The following is a 23687-nucleotide window of genomic DNA, read 5'->3' as shown; positions in this document are numbered from 1 at the left end:
GACAACGGCAGGTCCTCCCTACCAAGATGGGCCGGCCCGGTATTCTGAACTCACCACAAAAACGTGGCATCAGCACAGACACCTGCTCCGACGCTGTCATCAGTTAGACAGCCAAGGTCATGGATCGTGAAAAACGGAAAGGGTGCCTATAAAGGTAGAGAGCACATTCTACATTGTCACCTCACTCAAAACGTCCTATTTTTTTGGCGGCTAAAACCATGATTTAGTCTAACAGTAAAGTGCATTATCCTGATGATTCCTGTAATGAAAGTGTCTGCCCTGCCCTGTGCCCTTGCTAGGGCCTGCTGCTGTGATGAGCGAGCCACTCCCCCCCCCCCATCCTATCGAGAGAAAAATTGTCTGATCGTATAACATTTCAAAATGCAGTTGAGGGAGAATCAAAGCTTTGTAAGCTTCGCCCCTTCATTCCTGTCGAAGAGAGGAGGCTCACAGCTTTCTGTAAGTATACTTTTTTGCTCAACACTCAATATTCAGCTCAATAGCAACTAGTTTACAACCAACATATTTCATATAGCTTTGAGATATGAAATGCGCACTGGCCATTGCGAGGTCTATAGGTCTCATGGGTAGTAGCCTACAACTGCAACTTTTTTTAAGGTCAGAGTTAGCGATCTGGTTCATGTGCTTTGAGTTTTCACTTCCTCAGCTGTTGAACGCCAAATTAATTAGCCTATGATACTAGTTAGTGCACATGAAGATGTGTGTAATTCATCTCTTTTCAGATAAAAACGCTGGAGTCCTATTTTGACAGTAAAATAACGCAACTATATAGTCTAATTGATAACCCAAAACTCATGACAATCACTGGATTAGGTTGCACATCAAAATATCTTGAATCGTTTATTCCTGCTTGGACATGTCAGATAAAACAACTTCTTTCTTGAATACCTCAGTAGTGTGTTTATTATATTTCGTAATAAAGCACTATGAATTACTTCATAAGATTATTATTTGGCGTCGCCATATGTAGAAGTTAGTGGCACCAGTGACAACAAGGGAACAATGTTAGTCTGTAGCCCTGTAATAGTAATTAACAAGGTGTTTGATTCGAGGGAAATATCTTGAGTTGAGTTGGCGGCACACGCAGTAATGTGTCTAAGGCTGGTTTTGAAACTGTAAAAAGTAATGCCGTTTTCAGACAGCAGGCGCTGTAATGTGCATACTGAAAAACAACCATCAAAATGTTCTCTTCCTCCCCTCTCCCTATCTCTCCCACTCCCACTTCCTCCATAACGCCATCTCTCCCTCCCTTTCACAGGGCCCATTATCGTGTGGCTCCAATGCAATGTTCTTATCGCCTCTTTTATGCTAATGAGCCGGCGGCTCCCTTTCTGCCCGTGTCAGAGCTGTATGTTGCCAACCTGACTTTATAATTACACTTAATTACACCAGAGCAGACTACTGACAAACATCCCCTTGTAGTCTGACTGGAAGAGGGGATGGAGGGTGTGTGTGAGAGAGCGAGCGAGCGAGTCAAAACAGAAACACAATGTGGTGTCATAAATGTGCTCTCCTTGGAGGTTTGCGATTGTACATGTTGGGTATCTGGCGGGCTAAGAGCTTCTAGTTTGTTGTGTTCTGATAAACAGTATTATAGCAAATAGCTTTGCTATCATAATTATTATGCATGTAATATTCTGGCAGTACATACTAGTGTGCTACCCGTCCCTGTGTTGCATAACACAGTCCCCATCACTCCACAGATGGCACTCTACCACCCATAGACACACTCCTGCTTGGTCCCGGTCCCACACATATGCATGCATGAACGCACACAGAGACACATACACAAAAAACATGCGTATGTGTTTACCTCTGTGTGTACGGTGTGAACTGTGTGTGTACCTCAGAGTGTGACGAGTGTGTATGTCAGCATGTGCGTGTGTACAGAGCTTCGGAGTGTGTGTGTGTCTACACTACCTCGTGTGTGTGTGTGCGCGCGAGTGAGAATGGGTACCTCCGAGTGTGTGACGGGGGTGTTGCCGACGCCTGCATTGACAGAGGTCCAGGAGCGTGCGGTGAGGACACAGGCGAAGAGGGGGTAGAGGTCCCCCGCACCCAGGCGTCGGCTGTACCTCTCGATCCCATTCAGGTCCCCCTTAATCAGGGACTGCCACAGACGACAATAGTTTAGCCGGAAGTCTGGCAGGAGGATCTGGAGGGAAAAGAAAGTACAGGGGCTTAAAAATACACCAGTAGTCCAGTTCTCACTGAGTCTATCTAAAATAGTGAGACTTAAAATTCAACTCTAAAAACAGAACCTGTGAAATGAAAAGTATTCATGACTGAGTATGTGTCTGTGTGCGTGCGAGCGGGCGAGTAAGAGAGTGAAAGATAAGACACAATCATTCTGATGCATTAAGGCGGCTATTACTCTATTCGTGTGTGTGCGAGTGTGTGTATATATATATAAGTGATAATGTGTGAGTATGTGTGTGTACGTGCATGTGTGTACAAGCGCACGACAAGAGCGTCCTGATGCATTAACCAAGCTCTCCTCTCCGCTGTATTTACAGAGTAAAAAGCTCAGCCAATCCCCATCAAAGGAACACTTGCTCATTAGCATACCAATGAAGCACAGCAGCACTTTATGAGACTACCACATGATTCACACACACACACACACACACACACACCATTAACATGAAGGCAGCGTGTAACATGGAAAAATTGCCCCCAATAGAAATAACACACAAGCGGAGAATTAACATTCTGTCCAAAGCCAGGCTCAGATCTCAACTCATTACTGCTAAATTGGTTCCATTATGGTCAAAGGAAGGAAGAGAGGAGGAGAGTGGGTTCTCTCTCTCTCTTTTTATTTCCCTCTCTCGCTCTCTTTCTTGTTCATCCTTTCATAAGCCAGCATCAGAGGAGCATATTCATCACCAAATGATCTTCATGATTGCACTTACAACCACTACATCTACCATCCAGGGCTGACAGAGGCCCAGGGATTTGTATGCATGGCGCACCTGTGTGTGTGAGTGTGTGTGTGTGAGACTGTCAAACATGCTGCTGGATTTGTCTGATGGTGAAGCACATCTTTGCAGATTATTGAAAAGCTTTTAGTCTGCTCTAGCGTGAATGTATGTCAGTACCGGTCGGTGCCGTTTAAGATGAGGGAGGATGTTTTTTGTTTTCTTTAGGAGCATGGCCTTATTTCTATTACAGCATATTGGATGACTGTCATTCATATTCCATTCATCCAGCTCAATGTCGAAAGGTTTAGGCTACTTACTACATGATACTCAAATTCTCCCCATAACCATCATGAAGTTGCTACAACCTAGCGTATGAACAAAAATGTACAACAGATGCACAGGTCGATAAAAAAATGTGCGCAATCAAGGTGTGAGACGGTGACACATTCAATGCCGCCTCGCACACTCTTGCCAGCACCTAGCTGATCTAGCGTGTAATCTTTAGTCCAACAGTTGCAAACGAGAGTTTCTATTGGACAAATTCAGGTACGTTCATCCCCGTTTGCTTCCGTTTAAGAAGCGCTTTTCAACAGAATCAGCGGAATGAATACCCGAAAACACAATTCACCCATATCAGCCACATAAAAACAGCATGATCACTTTGTTCATTACATAATTCCTTCTCGCATCTACGCGCTCTCATCCTCTCACCTTTTCCTTTCGTACTACATTGCACAAGATAACAGCTGTCTGACCAGGCAAAAAAACCTTTCCAAGCCAAACCTCCATAGCATAACCGCTACATCATTGTTACCATATTAGCTAACGTTATAGTCAACATAGCTACTCGGGCCCTGGTGGCACTAAATGAATCAAACCAAAAGCTTACCTTGACTTGGAAGACTTCCAATGTTAGCCAACGTGCAATCATTGGAAAATAAAATAGATTATCCTACCAACGGGACATTAAAAACTGTAATATCTTATGTTTCACCGAGTTGTGGCTGAATGACGATACGGATAATATAGAGCTGGCGGGATTTTCCATGCACCGGCAGGACAGAGAAGCTATGTCTGGTAAGACGAGGGATGGGGTGTGTCTATTTGTCAATAACTAATATTAAAAAAGTATTGAGGTATTGCTCGCCTGAGGTAGAGTACCTTATGATAAGCTGTAGACCACACTATCTACCAAGAGAGTTCTCATCTATATTATTCGTAGCCGTCTATTTATCACCACAAACCGATGCTGGCACACAGACCGCACTCAAACAACTGTATAAGGCCAAAAGCGGCGCTCCTAGTGGCCGGGGACTTTAACGCAGGCAAACTTAAATCAGTTATACCTAATTTCTACCAGCATGTCACATGTGCAAAAAAAACTAAACAAAAGAAAACAAACTCTAGACCACCTTTACTCCACACACAGAGATGCATACAAAGCTCTCCTCAGCCCTCCATTTGACAAATCTGACCATAATTCTATCCTCCTGGTTCCTGCTTACAAGCAAAAACTAAAGCTGGAAGTACCAGTGACTCGCTCAATACAGAAGTGGTCAGATGACGCGGATGCCAAGATACATGACTATTTTGCTAGCACAGACTGGAATATGTTCCGGGATACATCCAATATAATTTTTTTAATTTTAATTTTATTTATTTCACCTTTTTTTTTTAACAAGGTAGGCCAGTTGAGAACAAGTTCTCATTTACAACTTTGACCTTTCCAAGATAAAGCAAAGCAGTGCGACAAAAACAACAGTGTTACACATGGGATAAACAAACGTACAGTCAATAACACAATAGAAAAATCTGTATACAGTATGTGCAAATGAAGCAAGGAGGTAAGGCATTGAGGAGAATACCACCTCAGTCATCGGCTTCATCAATAAGTGCATTGACGACGTCGTCCCCAGTGACCGTACGTACATATCCCAACCAGAAGCCATGGATTACAGGCAACATCAGAAATCGAGCTAAAGGCTAGAGCTGCCGCTTTCAAGGAGCGGGACACTAATCCGGAAGCTGAAAATAAATCCTGCTATGCCCTCAGACGAACCATCAAACATGCAAAGCGTCAATACAGGATTAAGATTAAATCGTACTACACCGGCTCTGAAGCTCATCGGCAGTGGCAGGGCTTAAAAACTATTACGGACTAGAAAGGGAAACCCAGACGCGAGCTGCCGAGTGACGCAAGCCTACCAGATGAGCTTAATGCCTTTTATGCTCGCTTCAAGGCAAGCAACACTGAAGCAATGAGAGCACCAGCTGTTCTGGACGACTGTGTGATAACGCTCTTGGTAACCGATGTGAGCAAGACCTTTAAAATAGGTTAACATTCACAAAGCAGACGGATTACCAGCGCGTGTACTCAAAGCATGCGCAGACCAACTGGCAAGTGTCTTCACTGACATTTTCAACCTCTCCCTGATGGAGTCTGTAATACCAACATGTTGCAAGCAGGCCACCATAGTCCCGGTGCCCAAGGAAGGGAAGGTTACCTGCCTAAATGATTACCGCCCCGTAGCACTCACGTCTGTAGCCATGAAGTGCTTTGAAAGGCCGGTCATGGCTCAAATCAACAGCATCCTCCCAGATACCATAGACCCACTCCAATTTGCATACGACCCAAACAACACATCTGTCAACAACACATCTGTTGGGGTGTGTACTTAGTCCCCTCCTGTACTCCCTGTTCACCCACGACTGCGTGGCCAAACACGACTCCATCATCATCATTAAGTTTGCTGACGACAACAGTGGTAGGCCTGATCACCGACAACAATGAGACTAGAGGTCGACCGATTATGATTTTTCAATGCCGATACCGATTATTGGGGAACCAAAAAAGCCGATACCGATTAATCGGCCGATTTTAAAAATGTATTTGTAATAATGACAATTACAACAATACTGAATGAACACTTATTTTAACTTAATATAATACATCAATAAAATCAATTTTGCCTCAAATAAATAATGAAACAATGTTCAATTTGGTTTAAATAATGCAAAAACAAAGTGTTGGAGAAGAAAGTAAAAGTGCAATATGTGCCATGTAAGAAAGCTAACGTTTAAGTTCCTTGCTCAGAACATGAGAACATATGAAAGCTGGTGGTTCCTTTTAACACGAGTCTTCAATATTCCCAGGTAAGAAGTTTTAGGTTGTAGTTATTATAGGAATTATAGGACTATTTCTCTCTATACGATTTGTATTTCATATACCTTTGACTATTGGATGTTCTTATAGGCACTTTAGTATTGCCAGTGTAACAGTATAGCTTCCATCCCTCTCCTCGCCTCTACCTGGGCTCGAACCAGGAACACATCGACAACAGCCACCCTCGAAGCAGCGTTACCCATGCAGAGCAAGGGGAACAACTACTCCTCTCAGAGCGAGTGACGTTTGAAACGCTATTAGCGCGCACCCCGCTAACTAGCTAGCCATTTCACATCGGTTACACCAGCCTAATCTCTTGAGTTGATAGGCTTGAAGTCATAAACAGCGCATAAACAGAAGCATTGCGAAAAGCTGCTGGCAAAACGCACGAAAGTGCTGTTTGAATGAATGCTTACGAGCCTGCTGGTGCCTACTATTGCTCAGTCAGACTGCTCTATCAAATCATAGACTTAATTATAACATAATAACACACAGAAATACGAGCCGTAGGTCATTAATATGGTTGAATCCGGAAACTATCATCTCAAAAACAAAACGTTTATTCTTTCAGTGAAATACGGAACCGTTTCGTATTTTATCTAACACGTGGCATCCATAATTCTAAATATTCCTGTTACATTGCACAACCTTCAATGTTGTTATACTTACGTAAAATTCTGGCAAATTATTTTGCAATGAGCCAGGCGGCCCGAACTGTTGCATATACCCTGACTCTGCGTGCAATGAATGTATTGATTTTAAGAAAGGCATTGATGTTTATGGTTAGGTACACGTTGGAGCAACGACAGTCCTTTTTCGCGAATGCGCACCGAATCAATTATATGCAACGCAGGACACGCTAGATAAACTAGTAATATCATCAACCATGTGTAGTGATTGATTGATTGTTTTTTATAAGATAAGTTTCATGCTAGCTAGCAACTTACCTTGGCTTCTTACTGCATTTGAGTAACAGGCGGGCTCCTCGTGAGGCAGATGGTTAGAGCGTTGGACTTTTTAGGGATAGGGGGCAGTATCACTTTTGGATGAATTGGTGCCCAAATTGAACGGCCTCCTACTCTTTCCCAGATCATAATATATGCATATTATTATTACTATTTGATAGAAAACACTCTGAAGTTTCTAAAACTGTTTGAATTATGTCTGTGAGTATAACAGAACTCATATGGTAGGCAAACTTCCAAATAGGAAGTGAAAATTCTGAAAATGGTTGCTGTGAAAGTCATCGCCTATTCATATCCCTGTAATTTATGGATCTGTTTGCACTTCATACGCCTTCTACTGGATGTCAACAGTCAGTAGAACGTGGAATGAAGCCTCTAGTGTGATGTGGGGCCAGATGGGAGCTATTTGAGTCACTGGTCTGGCAGATTGCCAGTTCCTGGTCACGCACGCTAGACATGGGTGACCAGGGATGCCATTACTTTTACAGACATGAAGAAATGCTCCGGTTGGGACGTTATTGGATATATATGATAACAACATCCTGAAGATTGATTCTCAACTAAGTTTGACCAGTTTATTGGACTTGTAATATAACTTTTTGAAGTTTTCGTCCGACGTTTGCGTTCAATTGCGCAAGTGTTTGGACACGTGTACTACACATGCTAGCTAAAGATGCTAATTCAACATAAGTAATGGACATTATAAAACAAAACAACGATTTATTGTGGAACTAGGATTCCTGGCACTGCATTCTGATGAAAGATCAAAGGTAAGGGAATATTTATGATGTAATTTCGTATTTCTGTTGACTCCAACATGGCGGAGAAATGTTGTCTATTTCTGAGCGCCGTCTCAGATTATTGCATGGTGTGCTTTTTACTAAAGTTTTTTAAAAATCTGACAGCGGTTGCATTAAGAACCAGTGTATCTTTAATTATATGTAAAACATGTATCTTTCATCAAAGTTTTATGATGAGTATTTCTGGTATTTGGCATAGCTCTCTGTAATTACTCCGGATATTTTGGAGGCATTTCTGACCATGGCGCCAATGTAAACCAAGATTTGTGGCTATGAATATGCACATTATCGAACAAAACATAAATGTATTGTGTAACATGATGTCATATGAGTGTCATCTGATGAAGATGTTCAAAGGTTAGTGATTAATGTTCTCTATTTCTGGGTTTTGTGAAAGCTATCTTTGCTGGGAAAAATGGCTGTGTGTTTTTTGGATTTGGTGGTGAGCTAACATAAATATATATTGTGTTTTCGCTGTAAAACATTTTAAAAATTGGACATGTTGGCTGGATTCACAAGATGTTTATCTTTCATTTGCTGTATTGGACTTGTTAATGTGTGAAAGTGAAATATAAAAAAAAAGAAATTTTTTTGAATTCCGCGCACTGCCTTTTCAGCGGATGTTGGGGGGGGGTTTCTAGAAAGAAAAACCGTAAGGTTGCAAGATTGAATCCCTGAGCTGACAAGGTAAAAATCTGTCTTTGTCTGCCCTGAACAAGGCAGTTAACCCACCGTTCCTAGGCCGTCATTGAAAATAAGAATGTGTTCTTAACTGACTTGCCTAGTTAAATAAAGGTGTAAAGAAAAAAAAATCGCGCAAAATTGGCGTCCAAAAATACCGATTTCCGATTGTTATGGAAACTTGAAATCGGCCTAATTAATCGGCCGCTCCGATTAATCGGTCGACCTCTAAATGAGACTATAGGGAGGTCAGAGACCTGGCAGTGTGGTGGCAGGACAACAACCTCTCCCTCAATGGAGCAAGACAAAGGAGCTGATTGTGGACTACAGAGAAAAGGCGGGCCGAAGAGGCCCCATTCTCATCGATGGGGCGTGTGGAGCAGGTTGAGAGCTTCAAGTTCTTTGGTGTCCACATCACAACGTACTATCATGGCCCAAACAAACCAAGAGAGTCGTTAAGAGGGCACGACAACACCTTTTCGCCCTCAGGAGATTGAAATTATTTGGCATGGGGTCCCAAGATCCTCAAAAAGATCTACAGCTGCACTATCAAAGCTTCCTGATGGCTACTGCTCGGCATCAGACTGTAAGATGCTACAGAGGGTAGTGCGCACGCCAGTACATTACTGGGCCAAGCTTCCAGCCATCCAGGACCTAATACTTGGCGGTGTCAGAGGAAAGCCCAAAACAAAATGTCAGAGACTCCAGTCGCCCACGTCATAGACTTTTTTTTACCGGAGAGCCAAGTCTAGGACCAAAAGGCTCCTTAATCGCTTTTCACCCCCAAGCCATAAGACTCCTGAACAATTAATCAAATGGCAACCGGACTATTTACATTGACAACCCCCCCCCCCCCCCCCCCCCCCCAAATTACTTCGACTCGGTTACCGTTCCCTTATATAGCCCCGTTATTGTCATTTTATTGTGTTACTTTATTATATTTAACTTTAGTTTTTTTATAAGTATTTTCTTAACTCTTTCTTGAACTGCACTGTTGGTTAAGGGCTTGTAAGTATGCATTTCACGGTAAGGTCTACACATGTTGTATTCGGCACGTGACAAAGTTTGATTTGTTAGCCATAGCCAGCTAGCTAACATAATATCCCTCCCTGTTTAATTAGGCTAAACTAGCTAGCTCCATTCGCTCTCCTCCATTTTTGAAGAATTTAATTTGTTCAAAACTATGTAACTATTGTCTTTCTTGCTCTTTGAGTCAACTACTCACCATATTTTATGCACTGCAGTGCTAGATATCTGTAGCTTATGCTTTCAGTACTAGATTAATTCTCTGATCCTTTGATTGGGTGGACAACATGTCAGTTCATCCTGCAAGAGCTCTGACTGGTTGGAGGACGTCCTCCAGAAGTTGTTATAATTACTGTGTAAGTCTATCGAAGGGGGTGAGAACGATGAGCCTCCTAGGTTTTACATTGGAGTCAATGTACCCAGAGGAGGACGGAAAATATCTGTCCTCTGGCTACACCATGGTGCTATCCCAGAGAGTATTATTGAGACTACTGTACACCTTCATTGTAAAACAGTGTGTTTTGATTAATGATTTGGTGATAATATAAAACTATACTAATTATCTAAGAAGGATAACTTTTATGTTTCACTACTTTAATTTTATGAAATTCACTGAGGATGGTCCTCCCCTTCCTCCTCTGAGGAGCCTCCACTGGTCAGTGTGTGTGAGCACGTTCATGACTGTGCTACTCTCTGCTTGCGTGTGTATGTCTATACTGATGACCCAGGGTGTCGGGTAAAAATGAGGTGTAATGTGTGATTAATTCTCTTTTTCCAGGTTCCTCCATCGGCCTGGCTAGAACCTCAAATGCCGTATCTGATAGAGGGCCTGATCCTGTTACAAAATATACACCCGAACACACACACACACTCACCCCCCCTCGTCTTACCTGATACAGGCCGTGGTCCAGTAAGACAATCTCAGTCTTCTTGGTGTTGGGACACCTCCTCACCAACACGTTGCCTGGGTGGGGGTCACAGTGGACGAAGCCATGCACAAATATCATCTCACTGTACATCTTCCCCAAGTTCTGAGAAATCTGGAGAGAGGGAGGGAGAGATAAGTGTGGTGCAAGAGATGGCGTGTTCGTGTGTGTGCTTCCATTCTACAATACAGTATAGCTAACCTAAATCATCAGCATGATCTAAAACACACTCACACAGACTATCTGTATATGTATGCTGGGCTGGTATAAATTGGGCATTTCACTTTATTTGTATTCAGTATCTTAACAGTTCTATAGTACACAAGGAGATAACAGAATATACAAAGCCAGACAGGTTTATAAATCCTACACAATCATTCCATTTGTTTTCGGTTCAGTTGTGATATGGATCTACACACAGCAATGCAATCTTGAAAAAGCAGGGAGGACACGGCAGCCTGCAGCAATGTCACTTTTACAATGACGCTGCACAGTTTGTCCTACAACCAAATACATAGCCAAATATGCACCCACACACAGGTGTCTGTTTGAGACAATCAGTCCAGGGGGCTGCGTGTGTGTTGCGGAGATGAATCACAGCATGTTGAGTCACTGCGTCGTGATGTGTGTGTGTGACAGTCTCAAAGAGGAGAAGCAGGGCACAGTGTGTGTCAATCGAAAACCACCAGACAAAACATTCAACAAGAAAAGAAACAATCACTTCCATCTCTGACTCACTGTGTAGTTACGTTGTCAAGAGCTTTATTAATGGTGAGTAGGCGAATGAGAGGGTATGTTTTGTGTGTTAACACGCATGTGTTTGGGGAGGACAGAAGTAAACATGAAAAAGTACACAATTTCAAAAGCCTTCACCCAGCCATAGGAACCCCATGAAGTGGTCCTCGTCTTTGGGCTAAGTCGACTAATGTCAGAACCCCCACTAGGCCTCACGTAGCCTGGGCATTTCCTGACCAGTATTTGTTTGTGTGTATTGTGAACAATGACACATCTTTAGGATGCAGCTCATACGGAGTGCATTACCATCACCCTCAAGCAGACATCTGTGTTCTCTCTCTCCCTTTCCTAGCCACTGTGCTTCTACATCTGCATTGCTTGCTCTTCGACGTTTCAGGCTGGGTATCTGTATAGCACTTTGTGACATCTGCTGTTGTAAAATGGGCTTTAGAAAATAAATGGGCATGATTGATTTGAAGGGAACAACGGCAGACATTGGCATTTGACACCGGCAACCCTTCTGTTACCAGCTCACGTCGACAGATTTTTCCCATCAGAACCGGGATTCTAACTGCTAGGCTATCTGCTGCACCTACCAGAATTTTGACTGAGTTAAACATCACGATACTTTGTGTTGTTTTTCCTATTACAAAAGTGTGATTTGAGAGTGAAAACCTGAAGAAAAAAACCACTATCTGAAATTAAGCCCACAACAATGCTTATACATCGAGTGTATAAAACATTAGGAACATCTGCTCTTTCCATGACATAGACTGACCAGGTGAATCCAGGTGAAAGCTATGATCCCTTATTGATATCACTCGTTAAATCCACTTCAATCAGCGTAGATGAAGGAGAGGAGACAGGTTAGAGAAGGATTTTTAAGCCTTGAAACAATTGAGATATGGATTTTGTATGTGCGCCATTTCAACTTGACAACTGTGGGAAGCATTGGAGTCAACATTGGCCAGCGTCCTTGTGGAACGCTTTTGACACCGTGTAGAGTCCATGCCCAATTGACTCAGTACTGGTACTGCCTCTACATATTGTGGCAGACGGCAGGGAGAGGTGAGGGGAGTGGTTATTGAGGGGAGATATCTTGCAGCCCCCCTGGCTCCACCCCTGAGCCTTATATGGACTTCCTGCCCCAACAAGGGGAGCCTGTGGCTCATTAAGCCAGGGAGCACTGTGGGATAAGAGGAATCGGCCTGCAAAAAGGGGCAGAGAACGGAGAGAAAAATGTGCTTTATGAAGAGTGGGAGAAGAGAGAACAATATCTGTGAGATTACCCACTGTGACCTGGACTGTCGGATTGGCTGTTTTCGGATCACCCTTGGAGAACGGAACGGACAACGAGAACGGCTTGTGAAGTAATTGGTGAATTCCCCCTTCTTCCCCAGTGTACAAAAATCTCTAATAAACTTCTCATTTGCATTCTAGTTGTGCGTGTTTGTTTGGTTATTGAACTTGGTGACGTGGAAACTCCACACCCTTGAACCTGCTACAATATGTTATTGTTATTCACCGTGTATTTATTCCTTGTGTCACTTTCATTAACTCTGCATTGTTGGAAAAGGAGTAGGCATTTCACTGTTAGTCTACACCTGTGGTTTACAAAGCATGTGACAAATAACATTTGATACCACATCAGGAGACCACTTTTAAGGTCTGGGAAAAATCTAAACGAATGCCCACTGGTTTTGAGGGAATTAGTTGATTTCCAAATGTGTGACACATTTGATAGAAGAACTGACCAAATTCTAATAAACGGACCGCTTTCATGTCATCCTATCAAAAAAGCACAAACGTTTTGGTACACATGCCCCTACTCAGTAAAGAAAGAGGGGGGGAGAGAGAGAGGAGAGGCAGCAGCATCTACAAATATTTGTAATTGATTAAAGGGCATGTCCATGGAGCACAAAATTAGTTTACAGAGCAGTGCCAAGAGTCCCCTCTGTTCACCTTACTCGCCCTCTCTCCCTCTCTGTAAAACACTTATTTCCCATCATGCCAGAGTGGGAGAGAGAGAATATGAGGTGCCTGTGAGCTGACAAGTGTCTCATCATTGGGCAGAATAGAAAAGAGAGATAAGGGCATCCCTGTCAGCACACTGTTATCCCTGCTCCTCTCAGCTTCAGGGACTGTGTGTGTGTGTTTGTGGACTTAAGGTTAGGGAAAGGGGAATACCTAGTCAGTTGTACAACTGAATGCCTTCAACTGAAATGTGTCTTCCGCATTTAACCCAACCCCTCTGAATCAGAGGTGCGGGGGAAAGGGGGGGGGCTGCCTTAAATCGACATCCATGTCTTCGGCGCCCGGGAACAGTGGGTTAAGGATTAGGTTCAAAATCAGATTTTAAGAAACAAAATTGTAGAAACAGGCAGGGTTTATGACTGTGGCAACTAACGTCAGGTGACGACCCTACTTTGTCAACTGCTAGTGGCCTTTAGAATTGGTTAGCCTAGGCTATTACCCCTCTAAACATAGACCGTTTCCACACTGAAAATATGCACAAATATTTGTTTGATAAAGACCAAGGGTATTTTCATCAGAATCATTAAGCTTAGGCCTGCTCACCAAACAGATGTCCTGGCCATACAGTGCATTCGGAAAGTATTCAGACTTTTCCCACATTTATTTACATTACAGCCTCATTCTAAAATTGATTGTTGAGCAAAAAAAAATACTATATACACAATACCCCATAATGACAAAGCAAAAACAGGGTTAGAAACGTTTGCAAAAAACCCCGTCAAATATCACATTTTGAAAAGTATTCAGACCATTATTTAGAACTTTGTTGAAGAACCTTTGACAGCGATCTCTGCAGATCCTCTCAAGCTCTGTCAGGTTTGATCAGAGCCTCGCTGCACAGCTATTTTCAGGTCTCTCCAGAGATGTTCGATCGGGTTCAAGTCTGGGCTCTGGCCAGGCCACTAACGGACATTAGAGACTTGTCCCGAAGTGGCTTCCGTCTGGCCATTCTAACATAAAGGCCTGAATGGTGGAGTGCTGCAAAAATTTCTAAAAACCTGTTTTTGCTTTGTCATTATGGGGTATTGTGTGTAGATTGATGAGCAAAAAAAGTTATTTAATCAATTTTAGAATAAGGCTGTTACGTAACATACTGTGGAAAAAGTCAAGGGGTCTGAATACTTTCCGAATACACTGTATTTCATCCCCATGCAGTGTTCAATGAAGAATTGTTAATCCATTTAGAAAACAAAGTAAAAAAACAGGCATAAACTAAATTGAACATCTGTATATCGAAAAGAGAGATAGATTTAGGTTTGTAACCCTGAAAAATGTGTCTTTCAACTTGTAGAGCTGAAGTAGAGCACTGTTTCAAATGATCACTCTTGTTTTTATTTTATTCTGTTCTATTACATCATGTTTTTCAGTATAAAATAGGTGTCTTGACTGTGATAAGGTCTTGGGGAAATAAGAGTGTCTTGTCTGCTAAATTAACAAAACAAGGCTATGCCATTACACAGCCATAGGCTTCCACAAGCAAGTGCCACTGTTGATGTTACTACCTTTTGAAGATTGTATTCCACGATATAACATAACCAGTTGATATTACGGTTTCAATAAATCAATCTTAAATGGCACTTGTTTTTTAATTGATATATATATATATATTTTTTTTACATTTAAGTCATTTAGCAGACGCTCTTATCCAGAGCGACTTACAAATTGGTGCATTCACCTTATGATATCCAGTGGAACAACCACTTTACAATAGTGCATCTAACTCTTTTAAGGGGGGGGGTTAGAAGGATTACTTTATCCTATCCTAGGTATTCCTTAAAGAGGTGGGGTTTCAGGTGTCTCCGGAAGGTGGTGATTGACTCCGCTGACCTGGCGTCGTGAGGGAGTTTGTTCCACCATTGGGGTGCCAGAGCAGCGAACAGTTTTGACTGGGCTGAGCGGGAACTGTACTTCCTCAGAGGTAGGGAGGCGAGCAGGCCAGAGGTGGAAGAACGCAGTGCCCTTGTTTGGGTGTAGGGCCTGATCAGAGCCTGAAGGTACGGAGGTGCCGTTCCCCTCACAGCTCCGTAGGCAAGCACCATGGTCTTGTAGCGGATGCGAGCTTCAACTGGAAGCCAGTGGAGAGAGCGGAGGAGCGGGGTGACGTGAGAGAACTTGGGAARGTTGAACACCAGACGGGCTGCGGCGTTCTGGATGAGTTGTAGGGGTTTAATGGCACAGGCAGGGAGCCCAGCCAACAGCGAGTTGCAGTAATCCAGACGGGAGATGACAAGTGCCTGGATTAGGACCTGCGCCGCTTCCTGYGTGAGGCAGGGTCGTACTCTGCGAATGTTGTAGAGCATGAACCTACAGGAACGGGTCACCGCCTTGATGTTAGTTGAGAACGACAGGGTGTTGTCTAGGATCACGCCAAGGTTCTTAGCACTCTGGGAGGAGGACACAATGGAGTTGTCAACCGTGATGGCGAGATCATGGAACGGGCAGTCCTTCCCCGGGAGGAAGAGCAGCTCCGTCTTGCCGAGGTTCAGCTTGAGGTGGTGATCCGTCATCCACACTGATATGTCTGCCAGACATGCAGAGATGCGATTCACCACCTGGTTATCATATATATATATATATATATATATATATATATATATATATATATATATATATACACACACACACATATATACATACACACACACACACACAGTTGAAGTTGGAAGTTTACATACACTTAGGTTGGAGTCATTAAAACTCGTTTTTCAACCACTTCACAAATTTCTTGTTAACAAACTAAAGTTTTGGCAAGTCGGTTAGGACATCTACTTTGTGCATGACACAAGCAATTTTTCCAACAATTGTTTACAGACCGATTATTTCACCTATAAATCACTGTATCACAATTCCAGTGGGTCAGAAGTTTACATACCCTAAGTTGACTGTGCATTTAAACAGCTTGGAAAACTCTAGAAAATTATGTAATGGCTTTAGAAGCTTCTGATAGGCTAATTGACATCATTTGAGTCAATTGGAGGTGTACCTGTGGATGTATTGCAAGGCCTACCTTCAAACTCAGTGCGTCTTTGCTTGACATCATGGGAAAATCAAAAGAAATCAGCCAAGACCTCAGAATCTTTTTTGCAGACCTCCACAAGTCTGGTTCATCCTTGGGAGCAATTTCCAAATGCCTGAAGGTACCACGTTCATCTGTACAAACAATAGTACGCAAGTTTAAACACCATGTGACCACGCAGCCATCATACCGCTCAAGAAGGAGACGTGTTCTGTCTCCTAGAGATGAATGTACTATAGTGCGAAAAGTGCAAATCAATCCTAGAACAACAGCAAAGGACCTTGTGAAGATGCTGGAGGAAACAGGTACAAAAGTATCTATATCCACAATAAAACGAGTCCTATATCGACACTTGCTCAGCAAGGAAGAAGCCACTGCTCCAAAACCGCCATAAAAAGCCAGACTATGGTTTGCAACTGCACATGGGGACAACGATCGTACTTTTTGGAGAAATGTCCTCTGGTCGGATGAAACAAAAATAGAACTGTTTGGCCAGAATGACCATTATTATGTTTGGAGGAAAAAGGGGGATGCTTGCAAGCCGAAGAACACCATCCCAACCGTGAAACACATGGCAGTATCATGTTGTGGGGGTGCTTTGCTGCAGGAGGGACTGGTGCACTTCACAAAATAGATGGCATCATGAGGAAGGTAAAGTATGTGGATATATTGAAGCAACATCTCAAGACATCAGTCAGGAAGTTAAAGTTTGGTCGCAAATGGGTCTTCCAAATGGACAATAACCCCAAGCATACTTCCAAAGTTGTGGCAAAATGGCTTAAGGACAATAAAGTCAAGGTATTGGAGTGGCCATCACAAAGCCCTGACCTCAATCCTATAGAAAAAGTGTGTGCGAGCAAGGAGGCCTACAAACCTGACTCAGGTGCACCAGCTTTGTCAGAGGGAATGGGCCAAAATTCCCCCAGCTTATTGGGGGAAGCTTGTGGAAGGCTAGCCGAAATGTTTGACCCAAGTTATAAAAATTTTAAAAGGCAATGCTACCAAATACTAATTGAGTGTATGTGAACTTCTGACCCACTGGGAATGTGATGAAAGAAATACAAGTTGAAATAAATCCCTCTATTATTCTGACATTTCACATTCTTAAAATAAAGTGGTGATCCTAACAGACCTAAGACAGGGAATTTTTACTCGGATTAAATGTCAGGAATTGTGAAAAATGTATTTGGCTAAGGTGTCTGTAAACTTCCGACTTCAACTGTATATATATCTATATATAGATATATAGATATATATATATACAGTGGGGAGAACAAGTATTTGATACACTGCCGATTTTGCAGGTTTTCCTACTTACAAAGCATGTAGAGGTCTGTAATTTTTATCATAGGTACACTTCAACTGTGAGAGACGGAATCTAAAACAAAAATCCAGAAAATCACATTGTATGATTTTTAAGTAATTAATTTGCATTTTATTGCATGACATAAGTATGATACATCAGAGAAGCAGAACTTAATATTTGGTACAGGAAACTTTGTTTGCAATTACAGAGATCATACGTTTCCTGTAGTTCTTTACCAGGTTTTGCACACACTGCAGCAGGGATTTGGCCCACTCCTCCATACAGACCTTCTCCAGATTCCTTCAGTTTCGGGGCTGTCGCTGGCAATACGGACTTTCAGCTCCCTCCAAAGATTTTCTATTGGGTTCATCTCTGGAGACTGGCTAGGCCACTCCAGGACCTTGAGATGCTTCTTACGGAGCCACTCCTTAGTTGCCATGGCTGTGTGTTTCGGTGCATTGTCATGCTGGAAGACCCAGCCAGACCCATCTTCAATGCTCTTACTGAGGGAAGGAGGTTGTTGGCCAAGATCTCGCGATACATGGCCCCCATCCATCCTCCCCCAATACGGTGCAGTCGTCCTGTCCCTTTGCAGAAAGCATTCCCAAAGAATGATGTTTCCACCTCCAGTGCTTCACGGTTGGGATGGTGTTCTTGGGGTTGTACTCATCCTTCTTCTTCCTCCAAACACGGCGAGTGGTTAGACCAAAAAGCTTTATTTTTGTCTCATCAGACCACATGACCTTCTCCCATTCCTCCTCTGGATCATCCAGATGTCATTGGCAAACTTCAGACGGGACTGGACATGCGATGGCTTGAGCAGGGGGACCTTGCGTGCGCTGCAGGATTTTAATCCATGACGGCGTAGTGTGTTACTAATGGTTTTCTTTGGACTGTGGTCCCAGCGCTCTCTGCAGGTCATTGGCCAGGTCCTGCCGTTGTAGTTCTGGCTGATCCCTCACCATCCTCATGATCATTGATGCCCCCAGAGTGAGATCTTGCATGGAGGCCAGGCCGAGGGTGATTGACCGTCATCTTGAACTTCTTCCATTTTCTAATAATTGCGCAACAGTGTTTGCCTTCTCACCAAGCTGCTTGCCTATTGTCCTGTAGCCCATCCCAGCCTTGTGCAGGTCTACAATTTTAGCCCTGATGTCCTTACACAGCTCTCTGGTCTGGCCATTGTGGAGCGGTTGGAGTCTGTTTGATTGAGTGTGTGGACAGGTGTCTTTTATACAGATAACGAGTTCAAACAGGTGCAGTTAATACAGCTAATGATTGGAGAACAGGAGGGCTTCTTAAAGAAGAACTAACAGGTCTGTGAGAGCCGGAATTCTTACTGGTTGGTAGGTGATCAAATACTTATGTCATGCAATAAAATGCAAATTAAATTACTTAAAAATCATACAATGTGATTTTTCTGATTTTGTTTAGATTCCGTCTCTCACAGTTGAAGTGTACCTATGATAAAAATTACAGACCTCTACATGCTTTGTAAGTAGGAAAACCTGCAAAATCGGCAGTGTATCAAATACTTGTTCTCCCCACTGTATATATAGCAAATATGGCAATATATGAGGCAATTTAGCAATTAAGATTTGTTATCTGTAATGGTTATGATAAATTAGGCTTTGTTGCTCACTGTTGGCATATAGATAAATGTGCAAATTTTTTCAGGGTTCTAAAAATAGCTTCTGGTTTACAGATTGCAGGCCTGCCTAAGACTAGTGTAAAGTAACTGGCGAAGTACTGCTCCATTTCAGCTGTTATGGGCAGCGTAGCAGAGAAGGTGCTGCTTGTATCCAAGACCTTTGAATGGTTTGAACCCATCTTAATGTTATGTCATTTGTGGATTCAAATAAACTACTTCAAATGTGTGCGTGTCAAACACTTACACCATATTGACTAAGCAGCACGACACAACCCCAGGTATCTCTGTTCTCTCTCAGAGGGGGGGATGAAAGAAGAAGAAAAAAAAGAAAGGGGATTCTTTCTCAGGGATCCCCCAGGACAGCTCTTTTTGTCGTCAGTCTAAAAATAGTAACATCACAGGAGAGAAAGACTGGGGGAAGGACGTCAGTGGCAGCCAGTGAGAGTCTCAATCGCTCTCACACACACATACAGATTGTGGGTCATATCACAGCCGACCCAAGAAACAGACAGACACAGCTGTCGTCCTGCAGAGAGCTGAAACACTACAGACACAGGACAGGTTCACACACGCACTCAAAAACACACAGAGTTAAACAGTGGCCCCTGTGTGTACGTCTGTGCTGTACAAGACACCACGCTGCTAGGGTCCCTCTGATACACCATTCAACCTGTCTGGAGAGCCCTGCATATAATTAATCTCTCTCTCTCTCTCTCTCTCTCTCTCTCTCTCTCTCACACACACACAATGTAGTTAATAAGGACACAGACAGCAAACAAAAGAGCTGATAAGGAATAGGCATCTACTAATGGCCATTAATTAGAACTCCATTTGTCATTGGGGAGAGAGGGAAGTCTGTCTCACATACACAAAGATAATCCAGATCTCATATCACAGCAGACACAAGAAACAGACACACACGTTATGTTTTTCTATCATCGTGGGGACCTAAATGTAACCCTATTCCTAAACCTAACCCCTAAGCATAAAATAGCCTTTGTCATGAAAAAGTGTGTGCGAGCAAGGAGGCCTACAAACCTGACTCAGGTGCACCAGCTTTGTCAGAGGAAATGGGCCAAAATTCCCCCAGCTTATTGGGGCAAGCTTGTGGAAGGCTAGCCGAAATGTTTGACCCATGTTAATCAATTTAAAGGCAATGCTACCAAATACTAATTGAGTGTATGTGAACTTCTGACCCACTGGGAATGTGATGAAAGAAATACAAGTTGAAATAAAAATCCCTCTACTATTATTCTGACATTTCACATTCTTAAAATAAAGTGGTGATCCTAACAGACCTAAGACGGGGTCTGTTAGGAAATGTTCCCATGGAAATGTTCCCATGGGGGATAATGTTCCTTGTTTTACTATCCTTGTGGGGAATTTGGGGGATTTTAGGCCCCCACAAGGATAGAACCAACCCACCTTTTCTTGCCCCCCCCCCACACACAGTAACTCAAGTGGCTGAAATATGCTAGGAGGCTAACTAAGTCAGTAGGAGGGAACCCAGAGGGAGAATTAGCAGTGTAAAATCGCAATCATGTCCTTCTTTAAGACTGACACACTGTAGCATGCTGGGGGAAATCCCACAGCATATGTTTACACACAGTCTATTAGATGCTAGTCATCAAGGCATTTGGCCTGTTTCTGGCACTACTAATGGCAAATCAATAATTGGCATGCTTGACTCAATAGTGCACCCAAGTATTTGGGTGCAGGCGTCAATATAAACTGGGAAAGGAAAACCTGCACCCAGAAGAATGTACACTTTATATGTTCTTCGGGAGCAAACTGACGTGTTTCTGATGGTGCAACGTGGATCAGAAGACTCTTTAGTTCTTACGGCTGAAATCCCGTTAACGGGATCGATTTGACAACAGCCAGTGAAAGTGCAGGGCACCAAATTCAAACAACAGAAATCTCATAAATAAAATTCCTCAAACATACAAGTATTATACATCATTTTAATTAAAAACTTGTTGTTAATCCCACCACAGTGTCCGATTTCAAAAAGGATTTACGACGAAAGCATACCATGCGATTATGTTAGGTTAGCGCCTAGTCACGAAAAAACACAGCCATTTTCCAGCCAAAGAGAGGAGTCACAAAAAGCAGAAAGAGATCAAAATTAATCACTAACCTTTGATGATCTTCATTAGATGGCACTCATAGGACTTAATGTTACACAATACATGTATGTTTTGTTCAATAAAGCTCATATTTATATCCAAAAATCTCAGTTTACATTGGCGCGTTATGTTCAGTAATTTTTTGCCTCAAACATCCGGTGATTTTGCAGAGAGCCACATCAATTTACAGGAATACTCATCATAAACGTTGATGAAAGATACAAGTGTTATGCATAGAATTAAAGATATACTTCTCCTTAATGCAACCTCTGTGTCAGATTTCAAAAAAGCTTTACGGCAAAAGCACACCATGCGATAATCTGAGTACAGCGCTCACCCACCATACAGATACCCGCCATGTTGTGGAGTCAACAAAAGTCAGAAATAGCATTATAAATATTCACTTACCTTTGATGATCTTCATCGGAATGCACTCCCAGGAATCCCAGTTCCACAATAAATGTTCATTATGTTCGATAAAGCCTCCTTTTTGTTTGCGCTTTTAGTCCAGTAATCCAAATGCACAAGACGCGAGCACTAAGTCCAGACGAAAAGTCAAAAAAGTTATATTACACTTCGCAGAAACATGTCAAACGATGTATAGAATCAATCTTTAGGATGTTTTTATCATAAATCTTCAATAATATTCCAACCGGAAAATTCCTTTGTCTTTAGAAATGAAAAGGAACGGAGCTCGCGCTCACCGCCGCGCGCGTGACTAAACTCAAGGCTTTCTGCCAGATCCCTGATTCAAACAGCTCTTATTCGCTCCCCTTTTACAGTAGAAGCCTGAAACACTGTTCTAAAGACTGTTGACATCTAGTGGAAGCCTTAGGAAGTGCAGTCGGACCAAATTTTACACTGTATATTGGATAGGCAATCACTTGAAAAACTACAAACCTCAGATTTCCCACTTCCTGGTAGGATTTTTCTCAGGTTTTCGCCTGCAATACGAGTTATGTTATACTCACAGACATCATTCAAACATTTTTAGAAACTTCAGAGTGTTTTCTATCCAAATCTGTGTGTGTGTGTGACCATGTGAGAGTGCAGATACTGTGTGTGACCGTGTGTAAGTGCAGATACTGTGTGTGACCTTGTGAGAGACTCTGCTTGTTGTTCTATCCTTGTATGCAGAAATGTCACATAGATAATATTTTTTTCTTAAATTACAAAGCCTTTTCACTAAGATCTATTTTTGTGTTAATTTTTAAATGAATACTCTCGCATGTAATCGAATACTAACGTCCGTTGGAATATTCAAATAACCGTGCCCATCTCTAGTTGTAATAGAGTCACTTAATTTCTTTCAGCATGTCCACTCGAAGGCTTGTGTGTGCGCGCAGGATTGTGCGTCAGTATGTCTGCATGCATGAGGTCCCCTATACCAAAACTGAAGAACATACGCACATCAAGGTACTTTTTTGGAGGTGTTGGTAAAAAGGAAAACGCCACACACATTCATATCCCAGGTGGGGGCGGAAGGTTCTGTATATAGGGGCAGTAATCAGTGACATCCCCATCCTGTTTCAGGAAGTGATGACACTGAGCACTCCTATATACACTGCTCAAAAAAATAAAGGGAACACTAAAATAACACATCCTAGATCTGAATGAATGAAACATTCTTATTAAATACTTTTTTCTTTACATAGTTGAATGTGCTGACTACAAAATCACACAAAAATTATCAATGGAAATCAAATTTATCAACCCATGGAGGTCTGGATTTGGAGTCACACTCAAAAAGTGGAAAACCACACTACAGGCTGATCCAACTTTGATGTAATGTCCTTAAAACAAGTYAAAATGAGGCTCAGTAGTGTGTGTGGCCTCCACGTGCCTGTATGACCTCCCTACAACGCCTGGGCATGCTCCTGATGAGGTGGCGGATGGTCTCCTGAGGGATCTCCTCCCAGACCTGGACTAAAGCATCCGCTAACTCCTGGACAGTCTGTGGTGCAACGTGACGTTGGTGGATGGAGCGAGACATGATGTCCCAGATGTGCTCAATTGGATTCAGGTCTGGGGAACGGGCGGGCCAGTCCATAGCATCAATGCCTTCCTCTTGCAGGAACTGCTGACACACTCCAGCAACATGAGGTCTAGCATTGTCTTGCATTAGGAGGAACCCAGGGCCAACCACACCAGCATGTGTTCTCACAAGGGGTCTGAGGATTCATCTCGGTACCTAATGGAGTCAGGCTATACCTCTGGGAGCACATGGAGGGCCCAAGAAATGCAACACACCATGACTGACACCGCAAACCGGTCATGCATGGAGGATGTTGCAGGGCAGCAAACGTTCTCCAC

At 42.8% G+C, this 23687-nt stretch overlaps 1 protein-coding gene across 2 annotated transcripts in view; it reads right to left on the bottom strand.

Moving 5' to 3' along the window:
- The window catches only part of adck1 (aarF domain containing kinase 1), a 167439-nt gene that overhangs the window by 25924 nt on the left and 117828 nt on the right, over positions 1-23687 (bottom strand). For both annotated transcript variants that reach the window (XM_023993906.2, XM_023993907.2), the window contains exons 8-9: positions 10468-10617; positions 1979-2176 (exon numbers count right to left, since the gene is read on the bottom strand). In XM_023993906.2, the coding sequence (XP_023849674.1) occupies positions 1979-2176; positions 10468-10617 (348 nt within the window). The remainder of the gene's footprint in view (positions 1-1978; positions 2177-10467; positions 10618-23687) is intronic.

The sequence above is a fragment of the Salvelinus sp. IW2-2015 genome, linkage group LG9 (genome assembly GCF_002910315.2).
Source record: "Salvelinus sp. IW2-2015 linkage group LG9, ASM291031v2, whole genome shotgun sequence".
In the NCBI taxonomy this organism is placed as follows: Eukaryota; Metazoa; Chordata; class Actinopteri; order Salmoniformes; family Salmonidae; genus Salvelinus; species Salvelinus sp. IW2-2015.
Note: the sequence above shows the minus strand (reverse complement) of the source record. Positions and strands in the feature narration are given on the sequence as shown.